Below are 24,703 nucleotides of genomic sequence, written 5' to 3' on the forward strand. Positions count from 1 at the left end.
AGCATACCCCAGCCCTGGCCACTAAAGGCTGACCTCAGGAAGGATGGGGATCTAGTCCCAAGCTGTGGTCACATGTCCCAGAGCTGAATGCCAGGTGAGTTGGACACTTGAGACCCTCTGCCTCTGAGGATAAGGCTGCCTACAACTCCTGAGTCCACCTGCCCCACTGTGAGGCAGGAGGGGTAAGGCTCAGGCAGGGCAAAACCTGCTCTCTGCCAACCTGTCCCCACCACTGTCCAAGGCAGCCTGGCTGCCTGGGCTCAAATTCCAGCTCCACCACCTTCTGGCTGGATGACTCTGGGGGAGGCTGCTTTGTGATCCTGCCTCTGTGAGCCTCCCTTTCCTCACGTGTGAAATGGGGGTGCCGCCACAGCCCCCAGCAGCTACTGGGAGAAGCAGGTGTAAAACAGGCCGTTGCTCTTCTGCTTCTGCCCCACACACTGGCAGCAGCCCTGCCCCCAGCCTGGCCCTCGCCTCAACCCAGAGAAGCCGGCCGTGCCTGTGTCACCTCATTACAGCCCGTAAGAGACAAGTAGCCATGAAGAAAGAAAAAGGGGAATAATAGAGCCAAAGCTGGGAATGTGGTACCAGTGAGGGAGAAGATGACAGACCACTCCTCTTCATTCCCGACTGGCTCAGACAAGGCAAGCCCTGCAAAGCTAGGCCTCCCTGTGCCCCACACTCCTCACCTGGACAGGAGGATGAGGTCCACCCACGCCCTCCTGGGCTGCTGAGCAGCGGGCCTGGCACAGGTGACCCAGGGGCAGAGGATTACCAGGCTGTCCCCCAAAGGACTCCCACGTCTCCCCCTCCCTTCTGGCGAGGGCCAGGTGTGGGCCGTACCTCCTGGACCAGGAAGGCCTCCTGCATGATCTTGGGGCTGAGGCTCCGCAGTTGCTCGATCGTCTCGTACTGGCCCTGGCAGGCTTTGACCTTCTCGGGGGAGCCCAGCGCGTGCTTCAGCAGCACCAGTCCCACCCGGAAGATGATCTTGACTCCTGCGGTGGGGTGGGGGGGCAGATGGGGAATGCAAGGGACCTTTAGGGGCTTTCTCGGGAAAGAGAGGCTGGCTGGAGGCGGGGCCACTCCCTCCAGTCCTGCCCTGTACCTTCACAGAAGAACATGTCCCAGACGCGCAGCACGGAGCTCCAGGGCAAGGTGCGTGCGAAGGCGCACATGAACCACTCTGTCATGTAGAGCAGTGGGTCGATCTTCTGCCGGCTGAGGTGCTTGTGGGCCACCGGTGACACCTTCTGCAGCAGCGAGAACAGGATCTCCCCATCCAGCTGGATCGCCTCCTAGGGGGACATGGAGGCCACAGGGCCATGACCGTGGCCTGAAGGAGCCAGTGCAGGGACGACACCCCGGTGCCCAGCATCAGGCAGGCATTTGTTCATTCCTCGGGTGGCTACTGCCTGCAGGGTGCCAGATACGGGGTGCTGGGATGCAACAATGAACAAAGCAGAGACAGCTGTCCCCTTCGTGGAGCTCACAGTGGGAAGGGGCTCATGAGCACAAAGAGAATGGGGGAAAGAGGAGGGGGCTGAGTGCCCGGGACAAGGCAGGAACAGGAGCATGTGCCTGTCAGGGTGAAGGAAGCTCCCTGAGGGCTGAAAGCTGAGGCAAAGGGTTTTCAAGGGACAGCGCAGGGAACGGAGCTTCCAGGCAGAGGTTTGAGCCTCGGCCAATGCTGAGGCAGGGAGGACCTTGGTGCCCTGGAGCAACTTCAGTCCCACCAAGTGTCCAGAGCGGCAGGAGGCAGGGATGGAGGTGAGTGTGGAACTGATGATGGCAAAGCCCAAGAGACCTGACCTGGCAGGCCTTGGGACTTAGCCTGCGGGCAGTGGAAGGCCCTGGGCAGGAGTTGCTGTGGAGAGAAAGGCCTGGAGGGGCCACAGAGGGTGTGGGCCTAGCGGGGGCAGGTCCCAGGCCAGGCGAGCACTCACCAGTTTCTCACTGTAGTAGCCAGGAAGGTACTTCTCACAGATCTGTACCAGGCACCAGAAGGCTTGCTGTGGGCAAGAGAGATGTGAGGCCTTGCTGCTGGGGGTTTCCTACTAGCCCCCCAACCTCCCAGGGCCTGGTGGTACCTCAGCAGGCATGTGCATGAGCAGGACGGCGGCAATGGGTGCCTGGGCCTGGCAGTAGCCCTCCTCAGGTCGGTACAGCGTGTAGGCCTTCAGCACACGGAACAGGTCCTGCTGGCTGTGGAGAGGCCAGGCAGGGCAGCAATGACAGGTGTGATTCTGCTACCCACTGCTCTCACCTCTGTCCCACTGGACCAGACCTGCCTCAGAATCTGCACTTCCCTGCAGTGGGGAAGTGACCCGCTGTGGTCACCAAGGAGTCAGTCTTCCACTGCAGCATATGGACGCCCACGTGACTAGAGGGAGGTGGGGCGGGGCTCACCATGACAGGTGAGGGCAAGGGCTCAAAGAGGAAGCAGGGCCAGGGCAAGATGCAGCACAGGGTGAGGATGTGTCAGGGGCTAAAAGTGGGGGCCCCTCACATGGCAGCTGTGGCCCCTTGGCCAGGCCAGCTTTGTCCCAGGTGTCTGTCTTAGTCCCCTTGGCTGCCCTATCTCACCCCTGCTGCATACCCTCCACCCACCCAACTCCCCCTAACCCTCTTTCTCCCGAGCGAAACCTGTTTCCCGAAGAGGGCCAGGCTGAGCAAGCTCTGGTACTCCGGGGAGTCGATGAAAGCTGCCCCAGAGGTAAGAGGAGATGCTGAGAGCACCTCTCAGACTCAAACCAAAAATGGGGGATGCTGACAGTGGAGTTTTGGGCACTTGGCTTCTGGACCTCTGAGATATCCCCAAACTTGTACCTCCTCTGCCCCCTGAGAAACTGGGCCTAGAGCCACTTCCCAGCCCACAAGGCCCAGCCTGCTCACCCGTGACCCCCCCGGGACACAAACATCTCGTGGAAAGGGAACTGCCGGTGCAGGTCACGCTCAATCACATCCAGCCACTTGGGGTCCCCAGGGGACATGTCCAGCTCCTGGAAGCAAGGGCAAAGGCACACATTAGGGGCTGTGGAGGATGCAGGGGGCCACTCCTGATACAACACGGCTGTCCCAGGTATTGGAGGAGCCCTGCACCAGGGGCCATGCCCACCCAGTCCTATCATGGACTGGGCCTTCCTGAGGGCAGGTAGGGAAGCCCAGGTAAGGATGCCTGGGCAGGGACAAAAGGGCAAGGAGGGAAGGGCCCTGGATATCCTGAGGGGGGATCCTAGCTCTAGGAAGATCCATGTGGGCAGAAGTGTCCACCCTAGCTGTGGCTGAAAGAACCTCTGGGCACTTCATTCAGGACTCACATTATGTCGCATCCTTAAGATGAAAGGCTCCTTGTCAAAGCAATAACTACCATCTGTTAATACCTCTCTGAGCCACGTGCCCAACTGAGTATGGAGCACCTGTGGACCTCACTGACTCCCCTCGTCAACCCCCTAAGGCAGGTCCCATCACAACACCCGATTCACAGATGAGAAAACTAAGCATTCAGACCATAATGCAACAACAACAACAACAACAACAAAAAAAAAAACCTGAGTGTCAACTAAAGTCATTTGTCCAAGGCCTCGTGGCTGGAAAAATGGTGGAGCTGGGACTGAAGCCAGGTCTGACTCAGAGCTGTCAATCCCAGCTCCTCTGCTACTCACCTCCCTCTGCAGGTGGCATCACCTATCCAGGGAGGGGTGTGTGTGAGTGATTGGCACAGGGCACTTCTAGAAGGACATGACATCTGTCAAACCATTAACCTCAGATGCTTGTCTGCACGCTGGGTTTCAACAAAGTTTTACTCTTTTCTTTGAACTTCTGTGAACATGTTAGTACGTGTACCTTTACAAAAACAACGAAACTATTACAAAAAGAAAAATCATTTCTCGGTCATTTGAAATGTTCTCTACCTTGATTTGCATGCTGATTCCACGGAAGTGTATTCTTTGTCAAAACTCCTTGAACTGTACTCTCAAGATCTGTGCATTTTATTCTACATAAGTTCATATCTCGATTTTAAAAAAGGAAAGAAAAAATAACTAGGAAGGAAACCCTGAGGGCTGAGCAGGGATGCAGAGCAAGTACAAGTTGCCTGCAGGGCAGGGGCAGGAAAAGGGAAGGCCCGTGGGAGGGAGGCCAGGTCCTCAGCAAACACACCAAGTGGACTGGCCATGGCCAGCAGGTGACTTCGCACAAGCCCCTTTCCCTCTCATGCCCCTCAGTGGGAGTGTCCCAGCATTAAGCCAAGGAACCCAGCGTGCCAGGAGCTTGACTGGAGAGCGTGCCGAGGGGAAAGGCTGCCGGTGTTCAAGGCTGGAGGGTGCAGGGAGCGGCTGGGGCCTCCACAGAGCGCCCTGGAGCAGGTGTGCAGCAGCAGGGGTGGGTAAGCACCCTCAAGACAGGGATCTGTGTGTGTCCTGTGCACTCCTGGGTACCGTCTGAGCACAGTACAGGTTCGCTTTTGTCAGAAAGGGCCCCACAAATTCTCCTGGTGGTTCCCATGAAGTAGGGATCTGAGAACCCCAAAAGTCAGTTCCTAGGATGTGTTCTTCTGGTACCTCGGCAGCTCAAGGTGCTCGGCTACACATGGGTTGGTGAGAAAGGAAAAGGCGTAGCTGTCGGGAGAAAGGGTGCTGGCGGACGAGCAGGTACAGCAGTCAGTGGGCCTGCAGCCTCCGGCAGCCTGAGAGTGCTGGTGCCATCATCCGGTGAAGCCAGAGAAGAAAACTGGGTGTAAAAGGACAGGAAGGTCCTGCCTGCCCAAGGAGGAGGAAGAAATAGCAAGTCCAGGAGAATACGGAGCTGGCAGCGCCTACAGAACCCGCCCTGACTGCTGCAGGGGGGGTTGGCCACCTGGACTGCGTGTCGAATGGAGGACCCCGGCAGGGGGAGGGAGCACAGGAACAGGTATGTGCTGCCACCACAGCTGTCTCACTGTACCTCGCCTTGGCGCATGCGCCCACAGCAGCTTCTCATGCGTCCTCTGGGTCACCTGCAGGCAAAGTCCTTCCAGGGGTCCTTACAAACCACTCTTCCAGCCCCCAGGACTGCTGCAGGACCCTGTCACTCGGCTTCAGTGCATTGGGAAGACCTTTCTCAGCAAATCTACCTCCTCACACAAGCAACCTTCCAGACCCCGCAGAGGTGGCCTATTCCTTGCTGGACACAGCACTCTGCCCACACAGGCACAGAGCTCTGCACGCTGCTGTGCTCACTGTGGACATGTTCACACCTGTGGAACTAAACGACCAGGAGGCTGCCAGGCTGCCCACGCTCTTGGCTCTCATGCCTGGCTCTGGCAGCCTGGCACAGGCTGTGGACTTGGGGATGTGGCTCCTACCCTGAGCCTCCCAGTCTGCCCAGGATGCAGCCCCTTAAAATGGAGGAGATGTAGCCACTGGGAGTCAAGAGGTGCTCTAGTGGGGCCTGGTATTGGTGCCCTGGGGGATAATCCAATCCCCCTGATTCAGAGCTACCTCAGCCAACACTCCACCAGCTGCCCCTGACCCCACCACCAGAGCCAAGTGCTACCCGCAAACAGCTCTCACCGTCTCCAGGTCACCAGCAGAAACTCTGGGCTGCTTGGCCCTGCCCTGCCCACCCTTCTCAGAGAATGTGTTGAGCAGGACAGGAGTGTTTGAAGCTTGAGGCAGGTCAACAAAGAGCTGGTGGCTGGCAGCTGTCTCACTGTCTGCCACCAGTCCCAAGGGCCTGGGAGAAACCCTGATGCCTGGGGCCGGGTCTGGCAGATAAGCTAGGGCAACCCTGGGGAAGCCAAGCGCCTCCCTGTAGTTCCCTAGGGGAGCAGGCTGGAGGAGCTGGCCGGCTCAGTGAATGGAGAGGTATCTTACTCTGGTCGGCCATAGGGCAGGGGCAGCAGGAGGGAGGTGGGGGCAGAGAGAGGCATGACTACAGAGGGCACCCTCTCTGGCCACTGACTGGCTTTGACTCCTGGGGCTACTGGTGTGGCTCTGTCACCAGCCACACAGGTGGACTGTGTCTGGCCAGGCTTGGATGAGGCAGGAGAAAGAGCAGAGGATGGGAGGCCAAGAAGTATTGAGGGGCCTGTGGCCCTGCTAGGCAAGCTCCCAAAGGGGCTTCCCTGACTTCAGTCAGGGAAGTGGTCTGAGTGTCCTCTCCTGATGACCAAAAGCCCGCTGAGCAGAAGAAAGCAAAACCCGAGTGGTTACCAAGAGAAGGAGCTGGAATAGGAGCAGCATGTCTGTCCATCCCATTGAGGGCTGCTCAGGGCTGCAGCCTCAGATGAGCAGAGCCTCCAGGAGTCACAGGTACCCAGGACTGGGCCAGTCTGGCCTGCTGGGGCCCAGGCAGTCAGGCATGTGACTGGGGGAGCCATTGACAGCTCATCCTGCTGAGGTCCAGGTGAGCACATGGGGGATCGCGGCCATGGGGAGGACGCCAAGAGATGCGGAAGGAAGGGCAGGGTGAAGGAAGGGAAACTCACGTCAAACTTTCCAGGGTTCTGCTGTAACTTGACCTTGCCTCCTGACAGGTACTGCCAAGCACGGCCCCGCAGAGAAGGTGGGATGCCCTTCTGGCACCGGAGACGGATCTGAAAGTCAAAAGGACGGCTGTGCCCGTGCATCCACCCAGGCAGCTCCCCAGCCCAGCCCTTCTGCCAGTACCTGGCAGGCCCTCAGCACACGTATCAGCAAGAGCAGAATCAGGGAGAAGAGAGGACTTTCCTACTGTTGCTATAATGCAGATCCTTTAGTGGGGGGAGGAGGTGACTGCAATTAGACATGCTGCCACCAGGGATGGCAGAGTTGCGCAGCTCCTGGTCCAGTGACAATACCAGCATTCCTGAGGTCTGTCACAGAATTCTGGACTCTACCCCCCCAACCCCAAACTATCTTCTGAATCAAAATGAAGGCACACAACTTGGGCAAGCCCCATGATTTGTCACCAGGGAAGGAACTGCACTCTGTGGGGCATGGCTTGGCCGCTTTCATGGGGGTGTTGCTTTAAGCAGCCATGTGGCAGCACACAACCAGCGCAGGGGGGAGAAATCGCAGCACAACTCAGAAGGAAGATGGGAGCTGCTCGAATGGCTCCCTCTTTGTTTTGGTCAAAAATCCCTTCTCTTCTCTTCTCCTTGACCCTGACCTCCCAGGATCATGAGCCTGGGGCAGAGGCAGCTGGCCTGGGTGTGAATCCTAATCCCAGCCCTTGCTAAAATGGCCCAGGTCTTCCCTGCCACTCACAGAATGGGAGAAGTGGGAAAGGAAGTATTTGAGGTAGCTCATGACCCAGAGCTAGTGCTTAATTCAGACTAGCTGTTTTTATCATAAGTTTTCTACTGCCAAAACCCAGTCTGAAAAACTATTATGTTTTTTACAAATGGGGAAACCAAGGCACAGAGTGGGAAAAATTAAAGTCACACAACCAGAGACCTGAATACCTCCTAGCTGCACCACACAGGTTTGGGGGATCCAGACCCACCCACTCTCCACTCCACTGGCCTCTCAGAGATGGACGGGGGAGGGGGGCTCCCCCTGGGCTTGGGACCAGAATGAGGCTCTGAAGGCAGCCGTCCTGACCCATCAAGGAGGGTGGGGGCAAATGCAGAGGCACTACGCCTATGGAGTGGTGGAGCGTGGGGCAGTGGACAGGGGTACTTCCTCAGCCCCTGCACTGGGATAAAGGAGATGGACACCCAGGGCATGAGAAGAGCATCTGGACGTGGGTTTAAATCCAGCGCTGACCTTGAGCCAATCACTTCTCAACTATAAGATCAGAATGATAATACCTCCTCCTTGGCAGAGTGGTTGAAAGGATTCCACTAGAAGGGGAAAAACATGCTTAGCGTGCAGCCTGACACATAGTCTGTGTTCACTAAGTGACGGCTTCCTCTCCACCCCTCCATCCGGGCAGGATGCCTGACACAGAAGCCCCAGGGCCTCGCTTACACCTAACTTCCCCTCACCTGGAAAATCCCTCACAGTCCCACTAGCAGCTCTCGGAGGAGGGAGCACAGAAGCCCTGGCCTTCCTGATGACCAGAGCAAACAAGAGAAAACTTTCCAAGGGTCAGAGAGAGTCAAGAACCAGGAAGGAGCCAGGCAGACAGGGGAAGAGCAGCACTGGCTGGTCACAGGCACCAAGTGAGAGCTTCTGGGACTGCCTGGAAAGGGGGCAGAGGAAGGGAGCGAAGGGAACTGCCCCAGACTCTGGGAACAGTTTCCTGCTGCTGTGGGACAAGGGTCTCCTTAAGGAAGCCACTTTGGTCAGGGGACATAGTACAGCCCAGAGTCACAGGCCCTTTAAGCTCCCCCAGGGCCAAACTCAGCATGAGGCAGCCCCCTTGTCACAGCCCCCCAGGAGAGCACTGGAGCACTTTCAGTCCCCTAAGCTTCCCAGAGAGGCCTCACCCTGACTGCGGGGCCCAGGGCTGGAGAGCCCAGAACATGGCCAGCCTTTCCCACTCTGGCTGCTAGTATCCCCCTCGGCATACAGGTGCTAGAGACTGTCATCTCTACCCTACCTGCCTTAGGCAATCAGTAAGGATAAAGCATGACAAGGTGCTTCCAGAAACCACAAAGGATCACCATTCTTTGAGGCAAGGCCTGGGGAGAGGAGGTCTCTGATGAAAGCTGAGTGAGGCCACACCCGTGCCTGCTGAACTCTGGGAGGGCAGGGCTCTACCGGGGAAGACAGCATTCCAGCCACAGCCCTGCCTCCCTGCCGGCCCAGAATTCCGTCCTGGACATGGCTGGGGAAGGAAGGCACTCTCCCAGCAGGATTATGTATGGGTCTGAGCCCACTTCCTGAAACAGGTATTATCCTTCCTGTACCACAACTTCCAGACCAGAGGGAGAGCCCGAGCCTCCACAGGCAGCAGGAAGAGCTCCCAGGGCAGGGCCCGGTGGGGCCACAGCTGAGGTGGGAGGAGGGGCACCCTGTGGTTGTCTCCGTCTGGAGAGGAGCAGTGGGTTAGGGCTTCTGGGCAGGGTGGGCTGAAACACTCCTGTGGAAGCCTCTGCTGGGCAGGGCAGCCCACGGGCTCTAACCACAATGCCAGGGAAGCAAAGGGAAGAGGAAGTGCTGCTCGCTGCTCTGCTGACAAGAGCTTCCCAAGGCTCCCCTCTGGAATCCCCATTTGCAAGAAGGCCAGAGCCACAGTCCCTGCCAACCACTAGTCACCCCGAGAGACGGCTGGAGAGCGAGCTACAGGTCAGGGTTACAGCTGAGGGGTGATGAGGCAGGAAAACAGACCCCAGAGTCAGGCAGGAAGCAGTTGAGGAATAACTGCCTTAAAATTTTTTGAGAGACAGAGATTGATTTTCTCATAAGCAAAAGATAGGCAGGGCGTAGTGGCTCATGCCTGTAATCCTAGCACTCTGGGAGGCCGAGGTGGGAGGATCACTCGAGGTCAAGAGTTTGAGACCAGCCTGAGCAAGAGTGAGACCCCGTCTCTACTAAAAATAGAAAGAAATTATATGGACAGCTAAAAAAATATATATAGAAAAATTAGCTGGGCATGGTGGCACATGCCTGTAGTCCCAGCTACTCAGGAGGCTGAGGCAGGAGGATTGCTTAAGCCCAGGAGTTTGAGGTTGCTGTGAGCTAGGCTGATGCCACCGGCACTCTAGCCTGGGCAACACAGCGAGACTCTGTTTCAAAAATATATATAAATAAATAAATAAAAGCAAAAGATGAGTGTCCCCAAGTCCATGCAGAACAATAAGAAAGAGCCTTGGCTTGGGTGAGCCTCTCCCACAGCACAGGGCTTTACAGGCTATGAAGCACTTATAGTCACCACCCTGTGCGAACCTTGAAATAGGATGATGACTCCCACTTGACCAGAAAAACCGAGGCTGAGAGGGCAAAGTGACTTGCCCAAAGTTACACGGCCAGCCACCAGCACAAAGGGAAGAAGGGAACAGGGCTAGACCCAAGCCCAGACCTCCTGACTTTTGGTCCTGAGTTTTCTGCTGGGCCTTGTGGCCAGCTGTGCTGGTCTGGACTAGACCAGTGTGTCAGCAGACGACGGTGGACGATGGGGTTCACTCTGTGGACTGGGAACTTGTGCAGAGGAGACCCTGGCTGGGAGGCTCTGGACAGGCCCCCTCTAAGCCAGGAAGTAACTAGATCCTGGTGAGGGTGGCCAAGGATGTCGACATACGCACCCTTAAGAGTGGTGGCCAAGAATGTTTTCCCGGGGGGATAGAGCCTGACTAGAAAAGGACTACTGGGTGTTTTCATTTTTGTAAGACTGTTATTAAACTGTCAGGTTACTTTTCTTTCTTTTCACTCTGGCCAGGAGGCAAGAGGGAAGTCATCAAATTAATCTAGAAGGTGAAGAAGGCCCCTTATTGTGGTGGTGAAGAGGGCAGGTGCTAAAGTTACATTGCGTGCGTTCAAATCTTGATCCTGCAGGCCAGTCTACAGTGGGGCTACTACGACCACTAACTTCAAACCAGGGTGTTATAAGAATTATCCGAGACAAATGCCAAGCACACTGCAAATGTTCCATACATGTTAGCTGTTACTGGTATCATAAAATCCTCCCTGACCGGGTAAGCAGCACTCAAGGCCTTCTCCCAGGAACGCTAGGGGAAAGCTACCTATAAGGGCTATTGGCTAAAAGTGGCTTTGAAGTTGAACTCCAGGACAAAGTTATGCATGAATCTGAAGTCATCTATGAGGTCCCAACCATCCCCTTGCCCTCCAGCCAGCTTCTGTCCCCCACTGGCAGATGAAGGACACCTAAGGCACCTGGTAGTTGGAGAAGCCCCTGCCTTCCTAAGTTGAAGTTCCTCCCTCTTCCTCCTCCTCCCCAGGCTGCCAACTGCCAGCTCAAGGTCCAAGGCCATGCCCCTCACCTTTTTGTGCTTCTTGGCCATCCATTTGTCCCAGTTGTTGAGCATGTCCAGCCACTTGGACTCCCTCTGCCTCAGCACCTCCAGGGGGACTTCCTCCAGCCTGTGGAGCAGAGGGCAGGGCCCATCAGAGGTGCCAAGAGAAGCAAAGGCCCTGGCTTTCGCCCCAGCCACCAGCCTGGTCAGACCTCAATTCCCCCGCCCCCCATCCCTGCCATTCCCTCCGGGACTGGTAATTCATGAACACCCTAGTACAGACAAAAGGAAACTCTGCCCTCCTTCCTGGAAGATACAAGCCAGGGAGACAGCAGGTTCAAGTGTTAAGTGTCCAGGGGCCAGGGGTCACCGTGGCTCTCTGGGGCAGAGGCTAAGTGAGTGTCTGCATCTGTGCACCAAAGCAAAGCATTCCTGTCCTGGGTTAGCCTTGGTAAACAAGTCTTTGCGGAGGGCCTGTGTGCAAGGTGCAGAATTGGACGCAGAAACTAGTCAAACAAGTACAGAAATAACATGCCACCTCCTCACTCCAGCCAAACTAGTTACTCAGAGTTTCCCCAATTACTCCCTGGGCCCTTTCCCACCTCTCAACCTTTACTCATGCCAGTCCCTTTGCTGGAATGCTCCCCAACTTGTCTCCACCCATTAAAATCCTACACACACTTCAAACCCCCATCAAACACCACCTCTTGTATTCATTCGTACATCTACCGACTGAGCAGCTGTCAAAATTGTGCTTTATTCTATGGTGAGGGCCTCTGGGCCGCCCATGGGGATGTATTCCTGTGACCACAACAAAGTCCCAATCCTCATGCGGTTGGTGTTCTGGTGGCACTAAATGTGGGGATAACAGCTCAGCATCAAGACCCACCCCGGGCAGTCAGACTAGCACCAAAGCAACAGAAGGTGGGCTGGGGCAGGAACCCCTGGCTTAGCCAGAGCGTGTTATCATACTGAGTGGGCTTCCTCCAAGGAGTGAGTCCCTGGAAATTCCCAAGTTCACATAACTGAGGGGAAAAGAGAAGGGGACTAACATTTGTAGGCCAGGCATTCTACAGATGCTTTCTAATTTAGCTTACAGAGCAAGTTTGGTAACAACAAAAACAAAATGTATGTGTGCATCTCTCTTTCTACACACACACACACACACACACACACACACACACACACACACACACACTTTTCTTAAAATTATTTTGAAGTGGTAGATTATGGATCTTTCACATTTCTTTTTTGTGCTTTTTGTGTTTTTCTTTTCAAATTAAAAAAAGTACTTGTCTTAACTGATCATGGCTGAGGGAAAAAAAGTATTTGACAGTATTAACAGAATAGAATATTAATGACAGACAAGGAAATAGAGGCTCAGAGAGGTAAGATACTCAGGAAAGGTATCTTGCTCAGAGTCAAACAGCAACTCAGTGGAAAAACCTGGACTCACATCGAAGTCAGGTCCTTGCCAAGAGCCGCACTCAGTGCTGCCTGACCTCCCAGAGAGGTGCACAGGGTCAGAGGCACTCAAGGCAGCTTGGAGGAGGCTTTCAGGAACAGGACCTGGTGGGGCTGGGGCCTGGCCCAGGCCTCGAGTCTCTGATTCTCTCTGTACCGGAAGGAAATGTGCTGCTGCTGTGACTTTTACTGGTTGGAAGAACAGAGGGAGGAGGGGCCCTGGCAGAGCAGAGGCCCCCAAGACACAAAAGGACAGGTCCTCTTCTTCAGTGCACTTTACCTGGGGGACTGCCCAGGCCTAACAGCAGCCTTGGAGCTGAAGCACACTGACAAGTCACCGCCCTTGAACTGCTGCCCCTCTCACCACCTAGAGGCAGAACTAGGGCATAAAACCACTCCCTTCCTTTCTCTTTCTGATAAGAGCAAAGCAGGGACCAGGCGTTTAGGGACACGCATCTCTAGGCAACCCCCAAATACCCAGGAAGCAGAAACCAAGGGCCCACACGTCCCAGGCCATGACGCCTTCCACCACTGACAACACACTCGTTTATCCAGCACGTCAAGGGATGAGCCTTAGAGTTATAACTAAACGAAAGGGTGCCCACCCTGAGTCAACAGGCCGTTCTGGATGTGGATAATAGCTGATCCAACCTCCCCACTGCACAGATGATGAAACTGAGGCTCAAAGAGGGCAAGGCTTTCACCCTAGATTACCAGTTTCTAAAGAACTCCCATGTGATTAAATACAAGTCCATTTGACACCTCAGTCTGGCTTTGCTGATAAAATCTGACTGCAGGGCCTCAGAAATACCCATTCTCCCAACTGTAGATACACAGAGGAACATGTTGAGTTCTTTTAACTGATGCCAGATAACAGCTTTGGCAGTTTCAAAGCCCCAACGTCAAACCTCAAACCGGAATTTCAACAGGGTACAAAACAAACTACCATATTTCCTGGATTCTAAGATACCACTGATTTTAAGTTACACCATTGATTTGGCAAGATCTTCTCAGAAACAAACCAACCCCCCCAGCCCCACTAAACCCACTTTTACTATTTTACTATTTTGAATATACATGTCAATCAAAAAGATCCATTTTGATTTTTAAAATCTTAAATTGGACAAATTTTAAGGAAATATGGTCATTTGAATGGCTTCTCCTTCAACAGCCATGGTGTTTAATCTACCAGGGGATGGTGAGAAGGAGGCCACTGAGGGGCTGGCTGTTCCCAGCACTCAGCACGCCACATGCTCTCTAACTGCAGGTAGACATCTCTTGTGCACAGGATGTGCGCCTGAAAAGTTGCAGGCTATTCATTGTTTAAACATCAGACGGTTCATGTATCCTTCAGTTGAATCAGTCAGGATCTTGGAAAGCATCTGATCCAACTGCTGTCTGATACAGGCAACCCTTCTACAACAGGCAAGTCCCCTTCCCTCTCTGAGCCTGTTTCTCTATATGCTTGGACAGCCTGCATTGTGAATTTGACCCTCTAAGGATGCCCAGAGAGGAGCTGTGAGATGAACCTGGAGTGGGGGGGGGGGGGTCCCTGCAAACAGTGTGATGGTGTAGAGGCCCTGGTGGGTTCCTCCTGACAGTGGGAGAGAGGGCATGAGCCAGCTGCTAGTGAAAGCGAAGCTGACCCAGGAGAAGGGACCAAATGGCCCATGGGGTAGCTCAGCCTCTGCGGGAACTCTTCCAGGGGTAGGGCCTCATGACCTCCAGGTGAAGCCACCCTATTGTTAATTTCCCTAGCATCCTCTACCTATAATCTCAACACCCCCTTCAGAGGCCACACAATTCTCAGACTTCTCTCATACCTCGCACGCACATGCTCATCCTTTGTCATCCATCCATTCCTACCTGGAATGCCCTTTCTTCTCCCAAGTCACAGTAACCCTTCAGGGCCCAAGATGACATTAAAAACCACAACTACAGTGATGATAACATTAGCAACAGTAGTTACCATTTGTACATCATTTACTATTCACCAATTTTTTTCTTAATACTTTATATGTATTGATCACACGTACATTTCATAATAACCCTACCATAATATAATTTTCTCCATTTTACAGTAGAATCCAAGACTAAGGTTGTGAGCTTGCTTAAGACCATGTGGCTGTAAGTGGCAGAGCTGGGACTAAATCCCAGGCCTGCTTGACTCCAGAGTCCTTGCTCTTGACCCTTGAACCACACACTCCTCTACCTCCACACGGCCTGCACGCCTGCTGCCCAGATCTCATTAATTTTCTTCCAGCCTAAAGACCTTCAACCTCGCTTAGAACACCATTTCTCACACTTTTTAAACTGAGACCCACAGTGAAAATACATTTTATACTGAGTTCATACACACACACACACAAAATGCATTTTATGAAATAAGTTGTGCTAACATATACTAATGCACTGATATTTTCAATTCAATTTTATATTATTCTATTCTATTTCTTTTTTTTTTCCTTTAAATGCCTGTCACAATCCCCTGAAATTGATTTCAGCACCAATTCATGAATGGGTCAAACCATGAAGTCTCAAATGAGCACTTCATTACAACTTGCTCACAGTGCTCAGCACTGCCCCTGCCTCCCTGGACCAGGTCTTGAACTTCTTCTCTAACTCCCATCATACACCTCACAGGTGCTCAACAGGTGCCTGCCTGGTTTCCTCCATGACATCATTACTTTTATCTGCCACTGCATTCAGGGCTACAAGCCACTTCTGCCTACAGCAATTTTATTTGTCCCTCTAATAGCGGAGGCCTTGTGGATTAACTACTATTTCCATTTGGCCCATGGGAGACTTGACCTGATCAGAGAGGTTGTATGACTTGGGTAAAGTCATGAAGCTAATAAGTAAGTGGCTGAACCAGGACTTCCCCTCTGCCTCAGTGACTCATGGGCTGCTTCTAACTCCCTAGGGAAGGCTGTTGGGAAATCAGGCCCTCCTCCGGATGCTGCTGTGGGTCTTGATCTCTGGCCCCTAAGCCACTGGAGACAGTCTAACCCCACCTCCTCCAGTGTCCTGACTGCCCCCAGAGAGCAGCCTGCCCATATCTATCCATGCTCAGTGGCACCAATACACTGATGGGCGTAGCTTGCCAGCACAGCCCCAGCTGGAGATGGTAAGCCTGGGCAACCTGCTGTTTGCCAGCACCCCATCTCCCGAGTGGGAAAGGCTCAGAAGAGACAAAGATGGTGCCTGATCACAGATCCTGCCAGCCTCCTGGGCTGAGCTAGGCTTAGCTGTGCTGTGCCACGCCATGGCCCGAGGTGGCAGGGAATCTGCTGACCCCATTCTCTGCACGCTCCCGGTTCTCTAGCCTTCTCCTGTAACCCAGAGGAGGATGGAGGCTTCCAAAAGCTCCCTTGACCTCCTAAGCCTCAGCTTCTGCATTGTTAAGTGGGGCCATAATGCACACCTCATATTTCATAGGGCTGCAATGAGGGATAAATGTGCACAAGGGCCCAGGCTGGTGGGTGGCTAGCAAATGGTAGCCATTAGGCAACTGGCATGCGCAGCTTACCTAGCACTTTCACAGCTCTCTTCTCATCTGACTGGTAAGAACATGATTATCGTCATTTTACCCATGAAGCAATTGAGGCCCTGAGAGATTACATAATTTGCTCAATGACAAATTGTAACTCCTGGCTTCTCATCCCAGCTCTACCACTTTACAGCTGTGTGCAACAGGGCTGATTGCTCCACTCTCTGAGCTTCCAAGTCCTTGGCCATAGCATGGGGGCAATGCCACCTCCTCAGACAGCAGCAGTAAAGATGATGTGAGGCAGTAAAAGCTGACATGTTTCGAGCACTGGCCATGTATTAGCTCTGCCAAACACTACGTAGGTATGTAATTCCCCAAGGAAGCAGCTTTTATTATCTCCACTTAATAGACAAGAACACTAAGATTCACTGTGGTTGAGTAATCTGCCTAAGGTTACACAGTCTGGAAGTGGAGGCTGCCACTTGAGCACTATAAACTATCCGATACATAGCAAGTGCCCTGCACATGATAGCGAGTCAATCCCTGTCACATTCCCTTCCTTCTTCACCACCCTCTGTGCTGAGAGGGGCTGAAGTGAGTAACATGAAAGTGGCCTCTCACATTTGGGTCTCCAGGATGGAGAGGAGGCAACCAGAGAAAGTCTCACCAAAGTGTGGAAAACTGGGAAGTGGGTGTGCAGAGAAAGCACAGCCAATCACAGATCCAGGGACAAAGGAGGGTGAGGGAGCTTCCCTCTCCCGCCCAGAGCACAAAAGAGAAGTGAGGATAAACAAAAGGCTGACCTACTTTGCACACTGGGTAACAACCTCTGGAGTTCGTTACCCTAAGAGGTGGTAATGACTGAAAGTATAAATCGCTTTGAGACCAGTTCCATAAGAAGTGATGATGGGAAACCAGAGTGCAGGAGAGGTGGTGTGCAAATGGCTGGCTGTCAGGGCTGGGAGCCCTGTAAGATCACCCAGGGAGGCCATCCCCTCCCCAAACAGCTGGGCAGGCCTGTGGCCCAGAGGGTAAGTGATCTGCCCGAGGCCATGCTGTGAGTTGGTATGGAAAAGGAAGATGGTCTGCAGCAGCCTTGAAGCTGGCAGTGTGCAGGCTCCCTGTCTAGGTGAGAGTCTGGCTTGCTTCACTCTCCCTCACTCCCCATGCAGGCTAGTTCTGGGCCTGCCTCTCTTTCCCATGAGGAATTCCTGGCTCTGCTCCTTCCAGCGCCGGGTCAGTGCACACTGGTAAACAGGTTCTCTCCACCCTTTACTGGCCTTGGTGCCCTGGGCCTCTGCCCAGCTCCACCCCACTCAATGAAGAAAGGGTTCCTTTGGCCACCAGCCTTGCTGGCTTCAAAATGCAAGGAATCCCTGCTCTCCCCCACCCCACTCAGCTAGGAATTGCTCAGACCACAGCAGAAACCCCCAGGGCAGCTCTGACAACTGCGGAAAGGTATGGAGGCTAGTTTCAACAAAAGACATCCCTTCCCCAAACCCCAGGCTCTACCAGGCAGTGCTGCTTGCAGTTCCCTGCTGGTGACTGGGTCCCCAGATCACAGTCTCATTGCAGGCACTCAGGGGCCACTGTAACTCATGTATGGCCCTCACCTATCCTTACTAAATTGCTAGATCTTACCAAAATTAGTCTTGACTTGTTTGTATAAGGCCCCTCATCTGCCCAGACTCCTTCACGGCTCCCTAGTGCCCTCCTGTCCAACAGAAAGCTCAGGCCCTGGCTCTCAGGCCCTCCTATTCCCCTGCACATCCCTTCTTTCTCCCCTTGTCCTATGTTTAGGTGCCTCTCCTGAGCCACCCTCCCCCATTCTAATTTGGTCCCATCATCTTAGGAGGCCTCTTTCAGAACTCCCTCTCATCTCTACAAAGCTTTTCCTAACTACTCCAGGGACAGAGCACGATCGGCCCCTTATTATATTCCACACACATCTCTCCAAAGCCTGAGAGAGGCCCTGAATCTACAAAGATGAATAATATGCAGTCCCTGCCCTTGAGGAGGTCAATCTGGCAGAGGAGACAGATGAGTGAGTAAATAACTAGCACACATAGAAGAAATGCTATCACAGAAGCACGTAAAAGGTGCTAGGAGATTGCAAGAAGTCCCTAGGGTGAAGGCAGGGCTGTTTGGGGAAAGTTTTAAAGGGGAGCTGACTTTTGAACTGGTTTTTGAAGGGTGACAGGAAGTAACCAGGCTGAGAAGGGGAAAGGACACATCAGGCAGGAGGCTCAGTGTGTGCAATTGCAGTAAGAAAGGGCCTGGCTTGCGTGGGGAACATGAGTGGTCCCATGGAGCAGGTGCAGCTTCTCCACCCCCCTGTCCACCCCGCGGAGGCAGCATTCCATGAGAAGGTACGCTCCCGGGGGGCAGGGGCTCTGTCAGGCTCATTCTCTGCAGTGTGTCCCTGGCCTAGAATAGTGCCTGGTACCTCCTGGCGCTCAATAAACATGTGTTGACCAATTCATTAGCTTTGTGACCTCAGGCTTAATGTTGTCAGCAAGAGATGGAACTACTGTCCTCTACCTTGGGATCAGGTGGGTAAACACAGTAAGAGCTTGACAAAGGGCATCCTCTCTGGCCTAATGCCAGCTCTACAGCTTCCTCAAAGCCCAGCACAGGGATGAGCACAGATCTGCTTGACAATGAATGGCCTTTTACAACATTACAATTCTAATATTCAATTAACTTAACTGAATGTCTGTTATAACACTTGCCAGGCACTTGCCATGCACCAGACACTGTGCTCAGTACTTAGCTTGCATTATTTCATTTAATATTCCTGACTAGCCTGTGAGACAGGTCCTTTAATTATCAATCCCCTTGTGCAGATGGGGAAACTCAGGTTTCCAGCAGGCCAAGTCCTCAGTGAGCAGGGGATGGCCCAGAAGTGAATCCAGGCTCTGCTCTTCTCTCACTGTCACTCGAGTCCAGTATCGAGTGTTGTCCAGTGGGCTGGGGGCACGCAACCCTGCTCCCAGGGAGCCTGGAGGTCAGTGTACTCAGAGCCACAACCTGCACGATGCTTGACACATCACTTTACCTCTCTGGGACTTAGTTTCTTCCTCTGTAAAATGGGATTATGACAATAAGTGTATCTCACAGAATTAAATGAGGTGGTGTAGGTGAAAGCCTGGTCCACCATAAGGGCTCCTCTGTGAAATGCCATTACCATGGCTATGTTAGGAGGACAGAGGGGGTCACTCAGAGGCAGGACAGGAAGCTCAGCATGAAAGTCTACAAAAAACGCAGGAGGGTGGTGGGAATGATGAAGCAAACTGGGACTCCTTCCCCAAGTGACTGCCAGGAGGGCAGAGGCCCCGGGCAACACTATGGCTGCACGCCTTGACTTGAATCTTTCAGAAGGCCCACCTCTGCTCTCACTTCTGCTTTGCCTTCACAGGCCAAGGAGAAGGAAGATCAGGCCCTCAGATAAGGGCCTTGTTCCCAGTGAGTCAGTAAGGAACTGGTGGGGGGATTCCCAACATGCCCTGGCAGGCCGGGAAGCTCCAGACCACAAGCTGATTGGGACCAGCTCCTGCCTAACCCCCAAAGCCCTGGGGTGGGTGGGCAGAGCACATGAGGGGAGCCAGATCTTCACACCCATGCTGCCTTGCTCCCTCACCATTATGCCAAAGGCCTGAGGTGAAATCTCAGAGGGTAATTCACACTTGAATTGTGAGCGCCACCATCTTCCACGGAACCCTCACTTTGTGGCAGACATTGTGCTGGGTGCTTTACCAACACCATCACCATTAATCCTCATCACACCCCACCTCGCAATGCCAGCCTGGCCCATTTATAGACTCAGAGAGTCACATGCTTAGAAAGTGACAGAGCCAGGACCTGAAGGCAGGTCTGCTGGTGTCTTCAACCTGGGCTCTCCCAGGACCAAGTTTAGATTCTCCTTTCTTGTGAAGCCAAGACAAGGGGGAAGGGAAAGACGCAGCGTCCTCCAAAAGTGGTAGGCCAGGAAGGATCACTTCTGGACACACAGTGCCCATGGCCCCAGAGTGACTGAGGAGGAACAAGAGCTCTCTACACTTATGCTCTCTTGCTAGGTAGACCCCTCACAACCCAGCTGCTCCTCTTCGGGTACATGTGAGGGGCTGTGTGTGGAGACCTGGGACAGGAGTTGTGCCATCCATCATAACAATTCAGCAACAAAAACAACCCGAGAAGCTTGTTAGGAGAAATGCAGACACTTGGAGCTGGGCTGAAGTCCTAAGGCTTGGACAAGAAGGGGGAGGAGAGGCCACATGGAGGTCACCAGCCATTCGGTAAGCCTGTATAAGATGAAAAATTGGGAAGGAGTTGTCCTGAGTTCCAGGTCCACTTCCATCCCTTGCTCAGCCTCAGTTTCCTTGTCTGTAAACAGGGTAAAATAATATTAATACTTGCCCTACTAATTTCCCACTGTTGCTATAAGGGTTACTGCAAGGCAATGGGAATGAAAGCACTTGCAGACTAAAGAGCTAGACAAACCAAAGCATCCTTTGATGGGCTTACACCCCCAAAGACATGAGGGCCATTGGTCCTGCGCACAAAGAGAGGTCCTCCTACAAGAGGAACAGAGCATGGTGGAAGCACTGGCTTCTGTGGGAAATGCACTTGTGTGGTACCACACAAAGAACTTCCCAAAGCATCTTTCATACACTCCAAGGTCAGTCTCAGAATGTTAGACAGAAGTAGACATCTTCAACAGTATCCCATAAAAAATGTTTTATTATGTGGGGGAAACTGAGTTTTAAAGGGATTAAGCAACTTTCTCAAGGTCACACAGCTAGTTAATAGCTCGGTGAGGCCCAGGCCACCAGTCTCCTGATCCCTGCTTCGGCAGTCTTTGTTTATGCTGTGCTCCTAATCCAGTTATCTCACTCGATCCTCACAATCCTTCCTACACCGCCACACCTGGAACTGCTTGTTTACTAGCCGACTTCCCTGCTGGGCTGTGAGTCCTGTGAGCAGGACAAGGTCCGTATCCTGAGCCTAGCACAGGGCTGCACATGTAAATGTGCTGGGTGAAAAGGAGGGAGGATTAGTCCCGTGGTCAGGGGCAGCCTGGCCCCTGTGCCTGGTTCAGAGTGCTTTCTCACACACAAGCTGAAATCCACATTTCCAGCCAGAATCTCTCATCTCTGAGAAGCCACTGGTGCTGCCCCTAAGTAGTGCTGAGGGGTTTGCTTCTCACAGGTGCTGGACTTGCTTGCACCGTCCCAGCTCAGGCACCAGCTCCAATAACAGAATAAAGACACTAGGTGAGATCTAGCAGGCCCTCAGCTGCCATCTGCTTCCCCTTGATGAGTTTCTGCTGTGCCCAAAGGCCCAAACCTACCCCCCGAAGGTGCCATGCCACCCTAAGGTAGGTCTTCCATGCCCTCAGGCCTCACCCCTCTCTCCTTGGAGAGCAGCCTGGTTCTCCTCGCAGTTCCGTGCTATCTAGTATGTTTACCAGGCACAGACCACAAAGCTCGGTACTACTCACCCCACTCCCTCCCCAACCTGGTCAGCTAACCAGCTCTCCTGCTGGAGGGAGACAAAGAACCCCTTGATGTGCCCTTGGCATGCCAGCCATGCCAGGCACCTTGGGGAGCCCGGAGCTGTGACAAAGCAGAGTCAGCAAGATCTCACTGCCATAGCTGATCTTGCCCCCTATAGCCAGAAGGCTCCAAAATGGGCTCTGTGAGAGGCCAGGGCCACTTCCCACCTCCCCGTCAGTCCACACGGCCAGTCAGGAGCCAAGCCCTAAAGATTTGCCGGCCTCTTCATCCTCATAGCTCCAGATCTCTTCCAGGCCTCACCGCAGCCCTTTGGGCTACCCTGGATCCTCCCAGCAGGTGTCACTGCCTGCGGTCCAGCTCCTGTTTACACCGCCTTCCACCCTGGACTAACCTTCCTGAAACACAGGAGGCCTCAGCCTCACACTCACGGCGAGACTCGACTGCCCAACCCACTTCCCTAGCCTACCCTTGCTTCCCGTCATCCTCCTGCCTCCCACTCTTCTTGTCACCTCTGCTCTTCACACACTACATGCTCAAACAGTGGCTTCTGGGAGGGACTTTGCACATGGGTCCCCTCCCACCCCTTCCCTTTCCATGCCCTTTCTTGCCTCTTCGGAGGCCTGGATCAAATGCCACTTCTTTCCAGGCTCCTGTAGGTGGGGCTGGCTCTGCTTCCAGAGCAACTGCATGCCTCAATTACAGCCTTTGCCACTCAACACCGTAAAGATCTGTTTGTGGTTCTAGTTCCAATCTGTGAACGCCTTGAGGGCAACAAGACACAGAAGTCTTGTTCAGTTCTGTACCCCTGGTCTCAATCATGGGTCTAGCAGAGTAGGTGCTCAATAAATGTTTGGTAAGTAAGCTCACTTCTAAGATGGATAAGCTGGCAAAAGTAAGCCTTGGCTTGTTCTCCAGGCTGCTGAGTTTGCTGCCTTCTTCCCTACCGGAAGAGGAGCAAAGAGCTATGCTGTGACAGCCTCTGAGGAGCAGGACAGGGCACAGAATGGAGGAGGGTGGGATGTGAGTAGGAGAGACGGGGAAGGGAAGGGTAAGAGAGAGAAAGCCAAAGTTGGCAGCTGCCCTGAAATCCTGGGTGGGAACTTCTAAGCAGGTTAGGCATAAGGAGCATTGATTTGCCAGTGGGGCAGCCAGGACACTTTTCTCCCTGCCAGGGAGTGTCCCTGGGCCCAGGATAGCAGCAGATTTACCAGGGGCAGACTAATCAGCTAAAGGAGACCTTCTCCCCCTCAAGCATGCTGCCTGCAGGATAAAGAAAGTGATCAGCTAGGGCAGTGGCAATGGGTGGATGACTGCAGGGCTCTCTGCTCTGGTGGGCAATGAATGCATCCTGGGCCTGGAGGCTCACTTGGCTTGCCAGCGAGGAAGAGAATGGGCAGTGCCACAGCTGGAGGAGCACTGGGCTGAGAGTCGGAAGACCTGAAATCTCTCTCTGATATGGCTCCACTGTTAACTAACTGCAAAGGTTATCCAAGCTTCAAATTCCTCGTCTGTACAAGGAACAGAATCCCTGCTTTATCTACAAAGAAACACTACTTCCAAAAGGCACACGCTGGACATCAAATTCAGATGCCCATCATGCAGCATTTTGGGGACAAGACCCATGCAGTGTGGACTCTGGCCACGCTTCCAGGGCCTCCCCAGGGATCTTCCTCCCTTGGCCTTTCTCCTAGGCCATGAACTTTCCCTGTACTGAGACCTGCCTTGCCCTCCACACTGGGATGGGGAGGTAGCCAGGTTCCTGCTAACTCCTGCCCTGGGTGTGGGGGCCTCAGGGACAAGTAAGCACCTGGCACCCTGCCTGCTGCCACCTTAGCAAGGCTTAGTCACTGGATTTAATGTCGAGAAACAGGTGCCAGTTCTACCATTTACCAGCTGGCACACCACGGGCACTTTCTTCTCTGGTCTTCAGTGTGTTTATCTATAGACTGGGGATAACCGCCCCTCTCTGGGGAAGTGAGGGCTCACTCCTGCCCACGGGGGCTGGAGCTCACTGACACTCATCATCACAGCCTGAGGTGGGAAGTAGAAAATGAAAAGACAGGATCACTAGCCACTCCAGTCTGTAAGAGGGGGAAGACCATTCTGAGCTGGGCTCTTTTCAAATATCAGTTCACTTAAGTCTCACAACAACCCTGCAAAGTTAGTATTATCATAACCATTTTACAGGTAAGAAACTGAAGATCAGAGAGGTGAAACATGTCCAAGGTCACACAGACAGCCAGACTCCAGAGCTTGTGTGAGGAGGGAGCACAAAGCACCTTCCTTCCCCCACCTCCATGTAAACAGGTAGGGTAGCTGGACCAGAGCCAGGCCTCGCTGCCCCTCTAGAGGTCCTGTTTCAGATCCAGATGCTGGGAGCACAAAACATCAAGCAGGCCCCACCACCTTATCTCTTTCCCACAGCTTAGGGTTTCCTAGCAGGCGGACACACCGGCACCTTCCCAGGATGGCAGCTGGTGCACCACCGGCCCCCTCCTTTACTAGTCGGGTCTTGTCTGAGGCCCTACAACATCCCACAGGGCCACCAAACTGGATTTTCCTTTGAGGCTGACAGAAGGGAAAGAGGAGAGAAAATGGGGGGGGGGGGGCCTGTGGTGTAGAGTCACAGATCTGGACCCCACATGTACAACTGCCTCCTTCCAGATGGGCCACCCAAGGACCACCCCACGCTCTCCTAAGACCTGTAATCGCTCAAGAAAAGTGGATGCTCTGAGCTTAAGAACTGGAAAAGGTGATGGGAAGGCAAGGAGGCAAGCTCTGGCCTGCCAGGGCCCTGGCCCCATCCCAACAAAAACTGGCACAGATCAAACAATAGGGATACCAATTAAGCCAGTTCTACAATTTCCAAAGTTGTAGGGCTGCCACAGTTGGCAAGCACTGGAGGGCCTAGGGAACGGGGAACTGAAGAAGGCAACATTGCTATTCCAGATGTTTCTCCCTGGGCCTAGCTCAGAACCCTCACTCCCCTAACAGGAAGCCAACACCCACGGGATCCCAGAGACATAGCTCCTCACCTCCTCACTCATCTGGCCTGCAGACTGAGGCCAGGTGGGAAGCTTCAGCTTTAGGAAGCCAGTTCTGACAACCACATGGGAAAAGGAGAGGGAGGTCAGGGTTCACCTCTCTCAGGCCATCTCCCTCAGACCAGGAGGCCTGATATACAACTTGCAGCCTTCTTTCCCTTCCTGACCACCTCCTCTATGCTGCAGAAGGGACACCAAACAAGTCTGTTCTTCCTACCCCAAAGTGATAGGAAGGGTAACATCACTCCTCCCACCCTTCCTTGCTAGGAACACATCTTTCTTTTCATCTGGTCCTTCTCGGGCTTCAGTGCTCAGCTCAGTCTCCAGTCAAGCCAGAACTAATGCTGCCAGCACCCTGGTCTGTGCC

The 24,703-nt window shown here is 53.6% G+C and overlaps 1 protein-coding gene across 2 annotated transcripts in view; it reads right to left on the reverse strand.

Annotated features, from left to right (window-relative positions):
- Positions 1–24,703, reverse strand: part of TBC1D10A (TBC1 domain family member 10A) — a 29,495-nt gene that overhangs the window by 938 nt on the left and 3,854 nt on the right. For both annotated transcript variants that reach the window (XM_045534447.1, XM_045534448.1), the window contains exons 2-8: positions 10,850–10,949; positions 6,470–6,577; positions 2,896–3,002; positions 2,091–2,205; positions 1,947–2,012; positions 1,109–1,298; positions 844–998 (exon numbers count right to left, since the gene is read on the reverse strand). In XM_045534447.1, the coding sequence (XP_045390403.1) occupies positions 844–998; positions 1,109–1,298; positions 1,947–2,012; positions 2,091–2,205; positions 2,896–3,002; positions 6,470–6,577; positions 10,850–10,949 (841 nt within the window). The remainder of the gene's footprint in view (positions 1–843; positions 999–1,108; positions 1,299–1,946; positions 2,013–2,090; positions 2,206–2,895; positions 3,003–6,469; positions 6,578–10,849; positions 10,950–24,703) is intronic.

The sequence above is a fragment of the Lemur catta genome, chromosome 21 (genome assembly GCF_020740605.2).
Source record: "Lemur catta isolate mLemCat1 chromosome 21, mLemCat1.pri, whole genome shotgun sequence".
NCBI classification, from domain to species: Eukaryota; Metazoa; Chordata; class Mammalia; order Primates; family Lemuridae; genus Lemur; species Lemur catta.